At 32.2% G+C, this 14,721-nt stretch overlaps 1 protein-coding gene across 1 annotated transcript; it reads left to right on the forward strand.

Annotated features, from left to right (window-relative positions):
• Positions 1 to 242: 242 nt before the first annotated feature.
• Positions 243 to 9,545, forward strand: LOC111421860 (uncharacterized). The gene is made up of 2 exons (XM_071199784.1): positions 243 to 1,738; positions 1,795 to 9,545. Exon 2 carries the CDS (start codon positions 4,311 to 4,313, stop codon positions 6,477 to 6,479), a length of 2,169 nt encoding a protein of 722 aa, XP_071055885.1. The 5' UTR covers positions 243 to 1,738; positions 1,795 to 4,310; the 3' UTR covers positions 6,480 to 9,545.
• Positions 9,546 to 14,721: the final 5,176 nt, after the last annotated feature.

A 14,721-nucleotide genomic window follows, 5' to 3' on the forward strand; every position in this document is an offset into this window, starting at 1 on the left:
TGTAATCCATATTTTTTCCTTATTTATCTTTTGTTTTCATTGAAAGAACCCTTTCAAGGCGGGGGGCATGTTAATTATTTGTTATTTTATTAATTATATATTTTTTATTATATGTATTTACCCTCACGTTATCAAGTTATCCGTTGCACGGCGTAAAAATTGATTCGTCGTCAACGCGACATTCGTCGTCAACGCGATAACAAACAAAACAAAAAATAAAAATAATTATTCACAACTCGAACGCACGTCTTTTAATGTTTGGCTGTTGCAAACAAATAAAAATAAGGTATTTTTCACCGAAAGAAGTTTTTTAACCAGTGCAACCCAGAGAAACCCAGATATTATTTAAACAGCTTGTGTTATCCTTCACAATTATGTTAGAGATAGAGACGGATATTTAGTTGAGGACACAATGTCGATAGCAGGGATCGAAGATATTAAACGCGAAACAACAACACGAGGAGGTTTGAATGCAAATAATGTAAGGAACATCCTATGCAAATATTTTGTATCTAGTGTTGGAAGTGTTCCTTGGCAATGGTCTAAGATATAAGCTAACATTTGTACAACAGTGAACATGAAAATCTATATATTATATTTCATTATTATTACTATTACTATCTATTAAGTTAGTCCTATTATCTATTATTACTATCTAGGTTATTATTATTATCTATGAATATCTATGTGCATAACAGGAAATCAATGAAAAAAATAAATGAAATTGTGTACTTACCAAATGCATTTTTCTCTTCGTCTTCGAGTTCGTTAAAGTCCTTTCGAATTTCCGAGCACACTTCTTTCCACGCAATATTCGTAGCATCCCTATCTTTAAAAATATCTAAAGTTTTGTCCCATAATACTGGTTTCGCTGATTTGCCGAAATTAGAAGATCGTTATCAATAACTACTTCAGCCATGTTGCGATTTTTCAATTCATTTGAAAACCTAACCTCAACACAACAATTAACGCGGTAAAAATCAGCTCAATGTGAAAGTGGTGATATATTCGTATGCGCCACTGTCAATACAAGGGCGGCAAAACTGCCGCCAGTGGCAATCGACGGCTGCAAATCTTCCACGCGATACTTTTATCGCCCAATGTGTACACTCCCATTTGTTTCTTCGCGCCACTAGCAGAACGACGGCGACGGCAAATTTACCGCCGCGGTAAAAATCGCTCAATGTGTTAACCGGCCTAAAGCTCTCGAGCAAAACTGAACGCGAGTTTTCGCCATACATTATTCACTTCAGTTTCTCAGTTTTAACGAAATTGTTTAGAAGGAGATTTAATGTGGTAGTGTGGTTTACTTGTTAATACATAAATATTCTCATATGATGACTTCTGAAGAATCAATATTAATTGCAATTGGTCTTTTGCTTATTACTATCAAAAACAAACAAAATATGAAAAAGATATCAAAACGTACTAAGTACTAGTTAATTTATTGACTGAATTAAAACTGCAGCCCGACGACTATAGAAATTATTTAAGAATGGACGAAGAAAGTTATCTTGAATTATTAAATTTAGTAACAGCTCTTATCAAACATCAGGACACAAGAATGAGAAGAGAGATAACACCTCATGAGAGATTGAGTGCCACTCTCAGGTTTTTAGCCACAGGAAGAAGTTATGAGGATCTGAAGTTCACAACAATAATATCAGCACAAGCATTGGGACGGACAATTCCTGAAACATGCAAAGCAATTTGTATTGTTTTAAAAGACTATGTAAAGGTAGTTTTAGTATAATCATTAATTGCAATATTGTTTCAAATCATGTACATTTGTAGTTTCCTCAGAGTGAAAATGATTGGAGAATAATATCTGAAGGTTTTAAACGGAGGTGGAATTTTCCAAACTGTTTGGGAGCAGTTGATGGGAAACATGTCAGAATCGTTAAGCCTTCAGTTCAGTATTATTAGCTAGTGTTGATAGTAACTATCAATTTATCCTGGTAAATTTTGGCATAAACGGACGTGTGTCAGATGGCGGTGTAATTGAAAACACAATTTTTTATGAGAAATTAAAATCCAAGAATTTACATATTCCAAATTCATCTTTTGTTAATGCAACCAACACAATTAACCTACCTTTTGTTTTTATTGGCGATGAGGCATTTTCTTTGCGAACAGATTTGTTGAAACCGTTTGCCCAAAGAGATCTCTCAACACCTAAAAAAATATTCAATGGTCGTCTTTCGCGTGCAAGGAACGTTGTTGAAAATGCGTTTGGCATTTTAGCTAGTAGATTCAGAATTTATCACACAGAAATAAACATGCAAATAAAAAATATAGAATCCGTTGTATTAGCAACCTGTGCGCTTCATAATTTTCTTAGACAAAAAAGCAAAGATTATTTGGGATCCAATTACACTGATATTGAAGATGCTTTAATTTATGAAGAAGAACATGGATTTACAAATTTAAAACGAGGACAAAATAGGCATGCTTCGGACCAAGGCAAAGAAGTTAGGAACGCATTTTTGGAATATTTTATGACTGATGGAAAAGTTTCGTGGCAAGAAAATGCTATAAAGTAAACATAAATATTCCCTTTTTATAAAATTAATCCTACTTTGTCAAGTGTGTAAACTTTTTGAACTGAATTAAAATATAAAAAATGTTTCTTAAAAATGTTGGTGCAACCCATCCAGAATATTGTACTGATAGTACTTTTGCTTATAGTTTACTATTTTTTTATTAAATCAAAGAGTAATGAATAAATTGGTTTATTTTTTAAAAACTTACAAAAACACTCCTTTTGTTTATGTAATGTAACATATTGTGTAACAAAAAATGTTTAATAATAACAAATAAACAGAAGTACTAAACCTTTAACACTTTGAGTATTAACCTTGAAAATTATTTATATAATTAGTAACATCAGAGGTTTGTCTTTGCTGTTGTAAATTTTGAAATGATAAATCGTGTAATTTTAATATAATATTTCAAAATCTAATGAGTTACCGTTAATGTAAAATTTTCGCTAGGACAAATGTATGATTGTGCTTGTGGGATTTCTATATATGCATGCCTGTTTAAGGTGCCTAATTGTGCCTCAAAAAGACAATCGTTTATTATTTTTTCTGAAAATAACTTCATATTAGTAGGAAGTTTCCTTAATTTTCAGCAACGTTTTTGCCAATTATATGTCAAATTCGTCTTCTTCGGTTTTTTTAAGCTTTTCGGTTACTAATGTTATTAGCGATTCCGTATTGTCGTTTTCTTTAGCATTTCTTCTTCTCTTAACGGAAGATATTGATGAATGGCAAGTAGATACGGACTTAGGTGTTTGTGGATCATCACAATTCCCATCTGATTTACCCTAAAAAAAAACAAACATAGCACCTTCATATAACCGAAAAACAAAACTTACGTCACTAGTGTCCTCAAAAAAATGTGGTGTAAGTTTCAAATCGTGTCGAGCGGTTAAGGTTTTTAAAAAGAGTTTATTTTATTTAAATTCAAATTAAATCAAAACAACTTTTAAACTTGAAACTTATTTGTTTTATTTTATTGGAAAATTAACATATGACCCGACGCGCACGGTACAGCGATTAAAAGTAGACTTAATTAATTGTAGTGGTGCATCTTATTATATAGAAGCTGCTTATCTATAACTCCTACTTCTTATTTTATTGCAACCCTACAGGATTAGCGAATGTAACTCCTCCTTGGCTAGATTGAGGATCCTCCTGGATTCTCTTAACTTTAAAATTTTTGCTTTTAAAGAACTTTTTCATGAAATACACAATTATGACAAAAACAATTATAACAATAATTAAGGTAAGCTGGGGCAACTGGACCCAGGGGGTAAGTGGGCCATGAGTCTGTCAATGTCTAACCTGCTGCCACGGAATATTCAAACAGTTGGCAACGTTGTGTCAACCTGTCGACTTGCCGGTACAACGAATATAACCTCGTTTTTCTATGCGGCATGCACGTGAGTGCGTTCTGAATTTAATGCATATATTTTGGTCTGACAACGTGCTGCAGTAGTGCATTTGTGTGGTCCTGATTTGAGCAGTGTAAGTATTGATAAATTAACTTATAGATGTAATAATGAAATACGTTTAAAACGAGTGATTAGCATGTGTTTCAGACAATTATTTTTCCGTATTGTAATTCAAGCATAAATGGCCCAGTAACCCCGTATGTTTTGTGGAAATGGGGTAACTGGATCATTCCTCGGGGGTAACTGGATCCTTGGGTTCCAGTTACCCCGAATTTTGGAAGTAATTACTTACACTTTTAGAAATAAATTTCGACATGTTTCTTCTTTCTTTTACAGACATTAACGTTTCAACATGGTGAGAACGTACGTTCGAAAAACTGAGAAAGGTGCAGGGTCCGCTTACACGGTAGAAGATTTCCAGCGTGCGATTGATGATGTAAGAAATGGCAACAAAACAACCAGAGGTGCAGCACTGTTCTACAACATACCAAGGAGCACACTGAAACATCATGTGTTAGGAACGAGGGGAAAGGGTTCCACATCAAAGGAAGGCAGAGGAGGCGGAGGTGTAACTTCGTACCTGTCAACTGCCGAAGAAGAAGAAATTGCCAATTGCATCAAGGTAATGGAAAAGCATGGATTTGGTCTGTCGCGAGAAGATGTACTGGATTTAGTACAAATGTACATTAGACAGAATAATTTGCCAACAAGATTCAAAGACCAACGACCTGGAACCGACTGGTTCATCTCTTTCAAGAAAAGGCAACATTTGTCTATCAAAAAACCCCAAAGTATCGAATACGTTCGGTGTGACCAAGTTAACCCTTGGGTCATCTACGACTTTTTTGACAAGTTGGAACACCTCATGAAAGACTTAAAACTTGAAGGAAAGCCAGGACAGATATTCAATTGTGATGAAACGTCATTTTGCCATGACCCTTCTAAAACCAAAATTGTTGGGGCCATTGGTGCGCGATGTCAGCGCAAAACTAGTTCTTCTGGGCGCGAAAATACTTCTGTGTTGCTTTGTTGTTCCGCTGATGGAAGAACCCTTCCATTGCTTTGCGTTTTTAAGGGGAAGTTTGTCATGGAAAATTGGATAAACGAAGAATTGGCCACACAAACTGCTGTTTCAGTAACTGAGCGTGGGTGGATGGAGACAACCTTATTCTACAACTGGTTTAGAGATGTTTTCCTTGCAAATATTGGTAGAGAAAGACCTGTAATTTTAATTTATGATGGGCACGTGACCCACATTTCCGTAAAGTTGATCCAACTAGCACGGGCAAATGACATCATTATCATGAAGTTGCCACCACACACAACACATGTTCTACAACCCCTCGATGTTGCCATTTTTAAAGGCTTGAAAACGGCATGGGACAAGGCATTGTGCAAATGGCAACGGCAGAATCCGCGGAAAAAAATTCCCAAAGCTGAATTCACAACCATCCTTACAAAGCTTAGCGGCGAAATTCCTGAAGAAAGCATAAAAAACGGATTCAAAGCAACAGGAATATACGATCCATGCAAAGATGGTCCAAATCGGGAAGCTATTCCGGTTTCAGTTTTTAAACCTGAAGATTTAAAAAAATACAGGAAGAAATCACTTGCGCCGTCAGATACACAAGTTGAAGCCACTTTGTCCACATCTTCCGCACAAGACAGTGAGGTACCAGTGACGTCAACTGAGCAACAAACTAACATAGCTTCTACCTCACATCCACAAGTTCTATTAAATGAACAGCCGAGTACATCCAAGGCTTTTTTTAATGTACCAGCAGAAACACAAAACCATGAAGATGAACAACCGAACACGTACACAAATGAACCAACAAATCTCAGGAATGATGAAAACTCAAAAGAGTTGGAAACACCGATACGAAAAAGTTTTGAAGACGTTCTTCTAGATTTGTTCAATAAAGACACAAAAGCAAACCCGGAACGAAAACGCAAGAGGCTGGTGACTAATTGTGAGATAATAACAACAGCGGGATATTTGCAGAAGAAGGAACAAGACGAACTTGAGAAACAAGAAAATTTGAAGAAGAAGAAACAGAAACAGGTCGAAAGAGGAACTACAAGAAAACAGAAGAATCTTAAGAAAAGGAAACCAAACTCTGAGAAGAAGAATGAAGAACATTCAAGTAATGAGGAAAGTAATTATTCTCTACATGAAAGTGATGATAGCTTGGAGTTGTCCGACTCCGAGAAAGAAACCAACGCGGACAATTTGAGTCCTGATGATTTTGCTGTATTTAAAGTTTTTGGAAAAGATAAGGTTTCTTTCCGATTGTATGTTGGAAGAATTCAAGAAGCTGATGACAATGGTTATCAAGTAAAATTTTTCAAAAGGCGTGGCCACAATATGCAATTTACTGAAACAGAAGAAGAGTCGTATGTTCAACAAAGTGAACTTTGTAGAAAATTATCAGAGCCTCTAAAACACACCTCATCGCGCTACAATAATATGTTGCATTTTAGTACCTATTTGGAAGATTTAACGAATCTGTTAAATTAATATGTTAGCACTTACTGATTTGTTTTAAGGGGAAGCCAATTGTTCTGTTAAAAACTCAGAAAAAGCAATACTTATGTTTAGTTTCAAAGTAATTTATGTATCTCAAGTTTTTGTTGAAGTTGTGTTGAAGTTTATGACTTAATAAAGCATTATTATGACACTTTTTGTTACATTTTTAGTTAACAAATGATGTTTATCTATTTGCAACACCCCTAAAAAGCCTACCATGAAACAAAATCTGAAATTTTTGATATGGTACCGAAAATAAACACGTCCTAAAACAGGCCCAGCTACCTCAGATTGAATTGTATTATCTTGCTTATGGAATAGACAGGTGGGGTCCAGTCGCCCCACTCTACGGGGATAACTGGGCCCAGGAGCGCCAAAAACATAAAATAATTATTTTTCTCGTTGGCATCTTGAATTATCAATGTTAAACATGCGGATATCTTAAAGAAATACTTCTTTAAGATCCGTACGTATTCAGAAGTTCATTTTAACAATTCTTCTTCGAATCAAACGAGTGCAAATTTATGAACGACATTGGCATGTTGTAAAATCATGACCCAGTTGCCCCAGCTTACCTTATATAAAGTATATAACTATGGGTTTCGCCAAAACTTTTAATAGAATTCAATTTTTCTAAGTTATTACTGTTAACAAATGTAAGATTCTCCAATTTTAATTTATTTTCATCAAATGTTATATTTAATACATTCTTATTTATAATTGGTATTGATATTGATGGCGTATCCATACTAACAGTATAAAAATTACGAATCATAATATCAGCTATCTTAAAAATACACTGATTTTTTCGATTAATTAAATAAGTGCCTTTTAATTTATGAATTTTTATCATTTTATTACAAATTTCTGACATTTCTGTTTCTTTAATTAATACAATTACCGTACCAAATTCATATTCAATTATTTCAAAATCTACTATCATTAAATTTATTAATTTACAATTTTCATTTACAATATTTCTGACTACTAACTGATATTCGCAACTTTGTAAATTTTTACTTTCAATCTGTTGTTTACACAAATACTGTTCTTCAAATAATTTTTCACAAATAGTATTACCAGTAATGTATTTATTTTCGTTTGATGCTATAAACTTAAATTGATTTTCAATTTGAATTAAGGTATCATTGACAATAGTTGGCAATGGATGAATTTCGTAATACTGAAATATTTCATTACTTATCAAAGGTATCTGTAAAATGATCGTGTATTTATCGTTCTTTTTATATGCTTTTACTTCCGTTATTCTGTCAATTATATCAACTTGTTCCAGTAATATATCGAAAGGAAATTTATGGTTATCATCCAAGTGTATTAATTTAATTTCTTCTATCAATTTTGAAGGAGTTATTAATAGAGGGTGTACAATTCCCCTTTTCGCATAATTTAATACGTCTATAAGTTCGTTCAAATTTCTTGCTGTCATTTCGTAGCATTCAATAATTTCATTTACATTTTTATCGAGCCATAATAACCCTAATTTATCGTCTAATCTTTTGATTTTATTTATAATCAGATCGAAATTATTTTGAACTTGAATATTAGTTTTATTTACCAATTTTGCCAAATAATGTAAACTATGATCAAGTTTTTCTTGATTTTTATCTAATTTTGTTATCAAATTGTCATACCTTTCTGCATCTGAATCATCAAGGTTGCCTGTAATGGCTTTTATTAATTTCCCTGCTATATTTATTAGTGCTCTTTTATTTCTTTGTTTTAAACTCAAAATTTCCAACTTATCGCGTATTTCATTATGTAATTTAAAAATTAATTCTGCACTTTGGTTGCTAAATCTTACGTCTGAATTAATGAAATTAAAATTAGTGTTTATAGTATTAATAACTTTTCTTAAATCTATTTCTAATACTAATTCCGCGTCTGAATGACTGTTATATGCGATTCCTAACTGATGTATAATCGCTCCATTAGAATCTTCTAATCTTATTAGTTCGGGTCGTCCTGTGCTGGCATAGCACCTGTAAAAAGACGATGTTTTAATTCTTTCATGTGTCCCACTCTAGTTCCTTTGATATTTTTAGATTTTAATTTTACTTTATTATTTGCTAGAATTTCTATAATTTCATATGGTCCGATATATTTTTCTTTTAATTTCTCTCTATTTTCCTTGTACCAGTATACTTGCTGTCCTACTGTAAATTGAGATTCAGGTATATTCTTGTTTACTTTCTCATTTACATTAGTTTTTCTCGCTTTTTCTTTTTCATTTATCTTTTCGTAAACTAATTGGGTAATCTCCTTTTGTTTATTGACATAATCTTGTGAGGCTCTATGCTCATAATCTATGTTGATTGGATCCAAATTGTCCAAATGTCCAAAATGTAAGTTGAAGGGTGTGAATCCGGTTGATGAGTGGATTGTTGAATTGTATGCCAAAATTGCTCTATTCATTGCAATGCGTAGAAAGAGATTTTTATCCATTAATCTTATAAGTCGTAAATGTTCTATAAGTGTTGAATGAAATCTTTCAATAGGTGAATTTGAATTATGATGACCTATTGTAGTAAAATGTACATTTATTTTATATAATTTTAATTGATCTCTAACTAAATAATTGTTAAATTCACTTCCTTGATCACATACGATTTCGCTTGGTATTCCGAATTTGCTAAAATGTTCAGTTAATTTATCAACAATAGTTATGGCGTTTTTATCGTTGAGTTAAAAACAATGTTCTTTCTGTTGAAAATGAATCTATATGCAAAACTTGCATCGGTTTTGTGGGTGTTACAGTAATTACTTGTCTAATTTCAGGTGGATTTCGATCATATTTAGTTAGCTGGCATTGTTGACAATTATTTACGTATTTATTTACCATCTGATTTAAGTTTTTCCAACTAAAATTTTTTCTTATTTCCTTAATTGTATGTTCTATTCCTCTGTGATTGGTTATTCCTTCGTGGTATTTCCTTATTAAAGCCAATTGTCTCATTTTATCGCTTGCATTAATAACTTGAACTCTTGTTAAACATCTAATTAATTTGAATTTTCCATTTTCAAAATGATTTAAATAAATTTCAGTAATAATTTTATACATTTCATCATTGCAAAATAAATGATACAATTTTTCTGTACAGTATTCTTTTAATACATGTAATAAATGTGTTTCAATTTCTCTTTTATTAATATAGATGTTTAAAATACTTTTGTTTTCTTTCACTTCTTCTTGTACTTCAGTTGGTTTCTCATGTAGATAGATAAAAAGTTGATTATTTTTATTGTCTATTGGTTCTTCAGTAATTGGAATTGTGTTAATTATTTCGGAATTTTGATTGCTATTTAAACTTTCATTATCATCATCTAAGTTTATTGATCCGTTGTTTGCCAAAATACTTTCATTATCAATGTGATTTATTTGGATTCTACTTAGTGCATCTGCATTAACGTTCATTTTACCTTTTTTGTATACGACTTTGTAGTTAAATTCCTGGAGATAAATCTTCCAACGTTGTAGCTTGAGATTATTGTCTTTTAAATTATGTATCCACAATAGGGGTCGATGGTCGGTCACAAGAGTGAATTCTGTTCCATAGATATACGGACGGAACTGCTTACAAGCATAAACGACTGACAATAGTTCCTTCTCTACTGTAGAATATTTTAATTCTGTTTTAGATAGGGTTCTACTTGCGTAAGCTATTGCCAATTGTTCCTTGACTCAGCACGGCTCCAATTGCGACGTTGCTTACATCTGTGGTGATTATGAATGGTCTTGTAAAATCAGGATATTGTAAAATGGGATCGTTGCACAATAAATTTTTACACATTTCGAAACAGTTTTTATATTCGGATGTGAATTCAATTTCTTTATCCTTGGCCAAATATTGTGTTATTGGTTTTAATAATTTCGCATAGTTTTTAATGAATTTTCGATAATATCCCAATAACCCAGTGAATGATTTTATTTCACGTTTAGTTCTTGGTAAGGGAAATTTTTGTATTGCTTCGATTTTCGAAGGATCAGGTTTTATTCCTTTTTCGGTTATTAAGTGTCCCAAATACTTGATCTCCTTTTTTAAAAAATCACTCTTGTCTAAAGATATCTTAACTCCATTCTGCTTTAGTCTTTCAAATACCTTTTGCAACCGTACTTTGTGTTTTTGCAATGAGGTACTGAATATAATAATATCGTCAAGATACACGTGACATATATCCTCGGTAAGTCCTCGTAACATACTGTTCATCGTCCTTTGGAAGGTTGAGGGTGCGTTACTTAACCCAAATGGCATTCTCTCGAACTCGTATTGACCTTGATTTGTAATAAACGCAGTTTTATATTTATCTGATTCTTTTAGTTCAATTTGATGATAGCCACTTGCTAAATCTAAACAGGAAAAATAGTTTGCTCTTCCCAATTTATCTAATATCTCGTTAATATTAGGCAAGGGATACCGATCTTTTATTGTTTTATCATTGAGACGTCGATAATCGATTACCATCCTCCATTTAGGAATTCCGGATGCGTCTAATTTCTTTGGTACCAACGCTATTGGACTTGCCCATGGGGAACAACTATCTCTGATGATCCCTTGTGATTTTAAATTTTCAATTTGCCTTTTTGTTTCTTTTTGTTGAACATATGGTTGTCGATATGGCTTCTGGTAAACAGGTACTTCATCTGATAAATTTATTTCGTGTTTTACTTCCGAATGGAATGTTAAAGGAATTCTTTCATCATGTATAATTTCTGGATATTGATGTAACAAGTTCTTTATCATCGATTTTTCTTCGTTGTTTAGATGATCTAAACGTGACTTTTTACTAATGTTTTCTCTTTGAATTTTAATTACTTGTTGTTTTGTAAGTGTTTTGTTTGTTTCATACTGTTTTACGTCAAGTTCTTCAAGTTCCACAGGATTACAATTTAGTTGTACAGGATATTCGTTAAAGTTTGTTATTTCTACTAAACATTCGTAGTTATTAACACTTACTAATGCATTAGGTATTTCTACGTTCTTTATTATTTCGCAATGATTTATTAAAAATTGTCCTTCCTTGTTAGTTGCAGGTATTTTAACAATTTGTCGTGTTCGTTGGGGTAGATTAATTACAGTTTTATTAAAATAAAATGGTATACTCGCATTTTTAGTTTGTAACGTTTTTGATTGATAATCTAATTTAGCTCCCATCATTTCTAAATGATCGCTACCTAGGATTCCATCGAATTTTTCAGAAAAATCTATTATATTGAAACAATAATTGTTTTCGTAGTCATTAAAAGTTTTAAAGCTGGGTAAATTCAATTTATAATAGTGTTTTGTTAATCCATGCATAGTTTTTACTACATATCGTTCATTATAATAATACTCTTGAAAATAACTTTTTGCTAATTTTGAAGATATAGCCGAATGTGTTGCACCAGTATCGATTAAAATTTTGACATTATCTAACTCTGGTAATATGATATAAGGTAATTTTGAAGAATTCTGAAAAGTTACTTCAACTACGGATTCTGATGTGGTGAGGCTGTTACAGGAAAATTTGTTTCAGAGTCTACTTCAGAAATTTCAGGACAAGAATTATGAGTTTCTTCATCTATAATCTCTTCTTGTGTTGAATTAAAATTTTCATTTGATGGTGTTTGCAAGTAAGGATCGACGTATTGGTAGTACATTCCATTTTCTTCATCATAAAATAGATTTTCGCCTTCAATGTTGTTTATTTTAGATTTATTTAATCTATAATTACTCATGGTGGTATCTACATCCATCGGAGTTGGCATGTGTGGCTTTTGTTGTACAAATGGTTTCATATTTTGTTTAGAATTTGGCTTTTGATATGGATATTTTTGCATATAATTTGGTTGATTAAATTGAGGTCTTGGAAAATTAAATTGATTTTGATTGAAATTTGGTTGTGCAAAAGTTGTGGGTCTTGGTTGTATACTAAATTGTGGAGTTCGACCTAACGGATTTCTATTGAATTGTTGTGGATATTTATCAATTGCTCTTATCCTATTTAAATTTGATGATAAATTTAAAGGATTTGTTTTGTTTTGTGAATTTTGAGATAAATTTAAATCTTTTCCCGGAATTAATAAATTTTGCTTTGGTGAATTAAATTGATTTATTTTTGATGATTGTTTACAATAATATTGCCAATTTTGTTTTTCTAAAATATTTTGCATAGCAGTTTCTAAATCTGCGGGATTTTTTAAATAAATATATTCTCCATAATCTGAATATTGCATCAATGAACGCATGTACGTCTGTAATGCAGTTTTTTTATACATACTGATTTTTAATTGTCTATCAGCAAGTTGATGTACAGTTAACTTAACTTTTGTCAGCAAGAGATTTAAAACATTTCTAATTCTATTACCTAAAGAATAAGGATTTTCGTTTGTAGTAGGCAAAATATTCATTAAGTCAGTTAACAAACAATCTTCTGATCGTTGGTCACTATAACCTAATTCAAGGCATGATTTTATGTCAACCCAGGTATTTAATTCCCGTGATGCAATTAAATCTTGCGCGTCTCCTTCAAAACGTGATTTTATAATTTGCAATATATAAAAATTAATTGGATCATCTTCATTAACCCTATTGGCTCGTCTGTTTATTAAACTTTCTGATGCTTCAATAAAAAGCGGTAAAGATATAGGATTACCAGTAAATTTTGAAATAATATTAACCTCAACAGTTGTTATCTGATCTATTCTATTTATGTTCGCAACAGGTTGAACTGGATTTGCATTTGCCATTTTTAATTTAAAATTTTTGAAATTTGCCAATAATTCGTCAATTTTGAAAATATCAGTTTTACAAAAAAAATATAAAAGAAAAAGGACTATGAGTAAGGCTATGGTCCTTGTGGTGCACATAAAGTTGATGTTGTTGTTGTTGTCGTCAGTTGCGGACGTGGAAGCTGTTTTCTTAATTTCTAAATTGTTTTCGGTTTTTGTCTTCGTTCTTCTTTGTTCGTTTCTTCGGTTTTTCTTTGTTGTGGTCGCTGGGAAATTCTATCCTCTGGACTGGGGGGTGTGTTGCGTATGGGAAATATTATCCTCACGCTGTGGGTGTCGTGGGTATGGGAAATATTGATCCGACCCTTTTGTTCGTTGATTTCAGGAATTTTACCTTCCACCGTGGGTCCCTTTTTCTTTCTTCGCTAAGTACAGTGAACGCCTTTTTAAGTCACCGTTAAGTTCCAATTGTTGTATTCGATTGTTGAAGAATTAAAATTCACCCCGAACACTTTCACTAAATTCCAGTATTCGTACAAGTTATCCTACTGACTGCGCCAGTTTCAAATCGTGTCGAGCGGTTAAGGTTTTTAAAAAGAGTTTATTTTATTTAAATTCAAATTAAATCAAAACAACTTTTAAACTTGAAACTTATTTGTTTTATTTTATTGGAAAATTAACATATGACCCGACGAGCACGGTACAGCGATTAAAAGTAGACTTAATTAATTGTAGTGGTGCATCTTATTATATAGAAGCTGCTTATCTATAACTCCTACTTCTTATTTTATTGCAACCCTACAGGATTGGCGAATGTAACTTGTATCAAATCCTACCGATTCCCTTGGAATTTCTTGATCTTTTAAAAACAATAAGAGCTCGTAATACCAAAGATTTGGCTTATATACCTGTTCAAAACCAGACCCAGATTTTTTTGAATCGGTAACTTTCTCAAATTCTTTTCTAAAGCAACTACGTAAAGAATTTATTTTTTTTATAACATCTTTTTTTTTGCGTTTGAGTCAACTTCAGTTAATTTTTTTACTAATTTCTTGTAAGCCTCTTCTTTTAAGCTTTTATTTGTATAATCTTTAGATTTTAACTTCCATATACAGTGGTGTCTCACACAACGAACTGAATTCGTTCCAGGAGCAAGTTTGTTATGCGAAAAGTTCGTTATGTGAAACGCGTTTTCCCATAACAATACATACATGTTATAAAAAAATAATTCGTTCTGTAGCATAAAATATGCTAAGATGACATAAAAAAAGATAAATTTTTTGTTATTATTTTTATTTAGATACATACATCTAAAAACATAATTTAAAAAAAAACACATTTTTTTAATTTTAAGACAGACAAAGTAGAGTCTACCGAATCTTGCACATCTTCATCCATTTTCTGCTTTTTGGCCGATGGTTTCATGAAAAACCTGTCCAAAGTCGTTTGTTTTTCTCTTTTTTCCAACATCTGCCGAAAATAACGGACAAGAGTATTGTAGTAAAG

This window comes from Onthophagus taurus, chromosome 11, assembly GCF_036711975.1.
Source record: "Onthophagus taurus isolate NC chromosome 11, IU_Otau_3.0, whole genome shotgun sequence".
Classification (NCBI taxonomy): domain Eukaryota; kingdom Metazoa; phylum Arthropoda; class Insecta; order Coleoptera; family Scarabaeidae; genus Onthophagus; species Onthophagus taurus.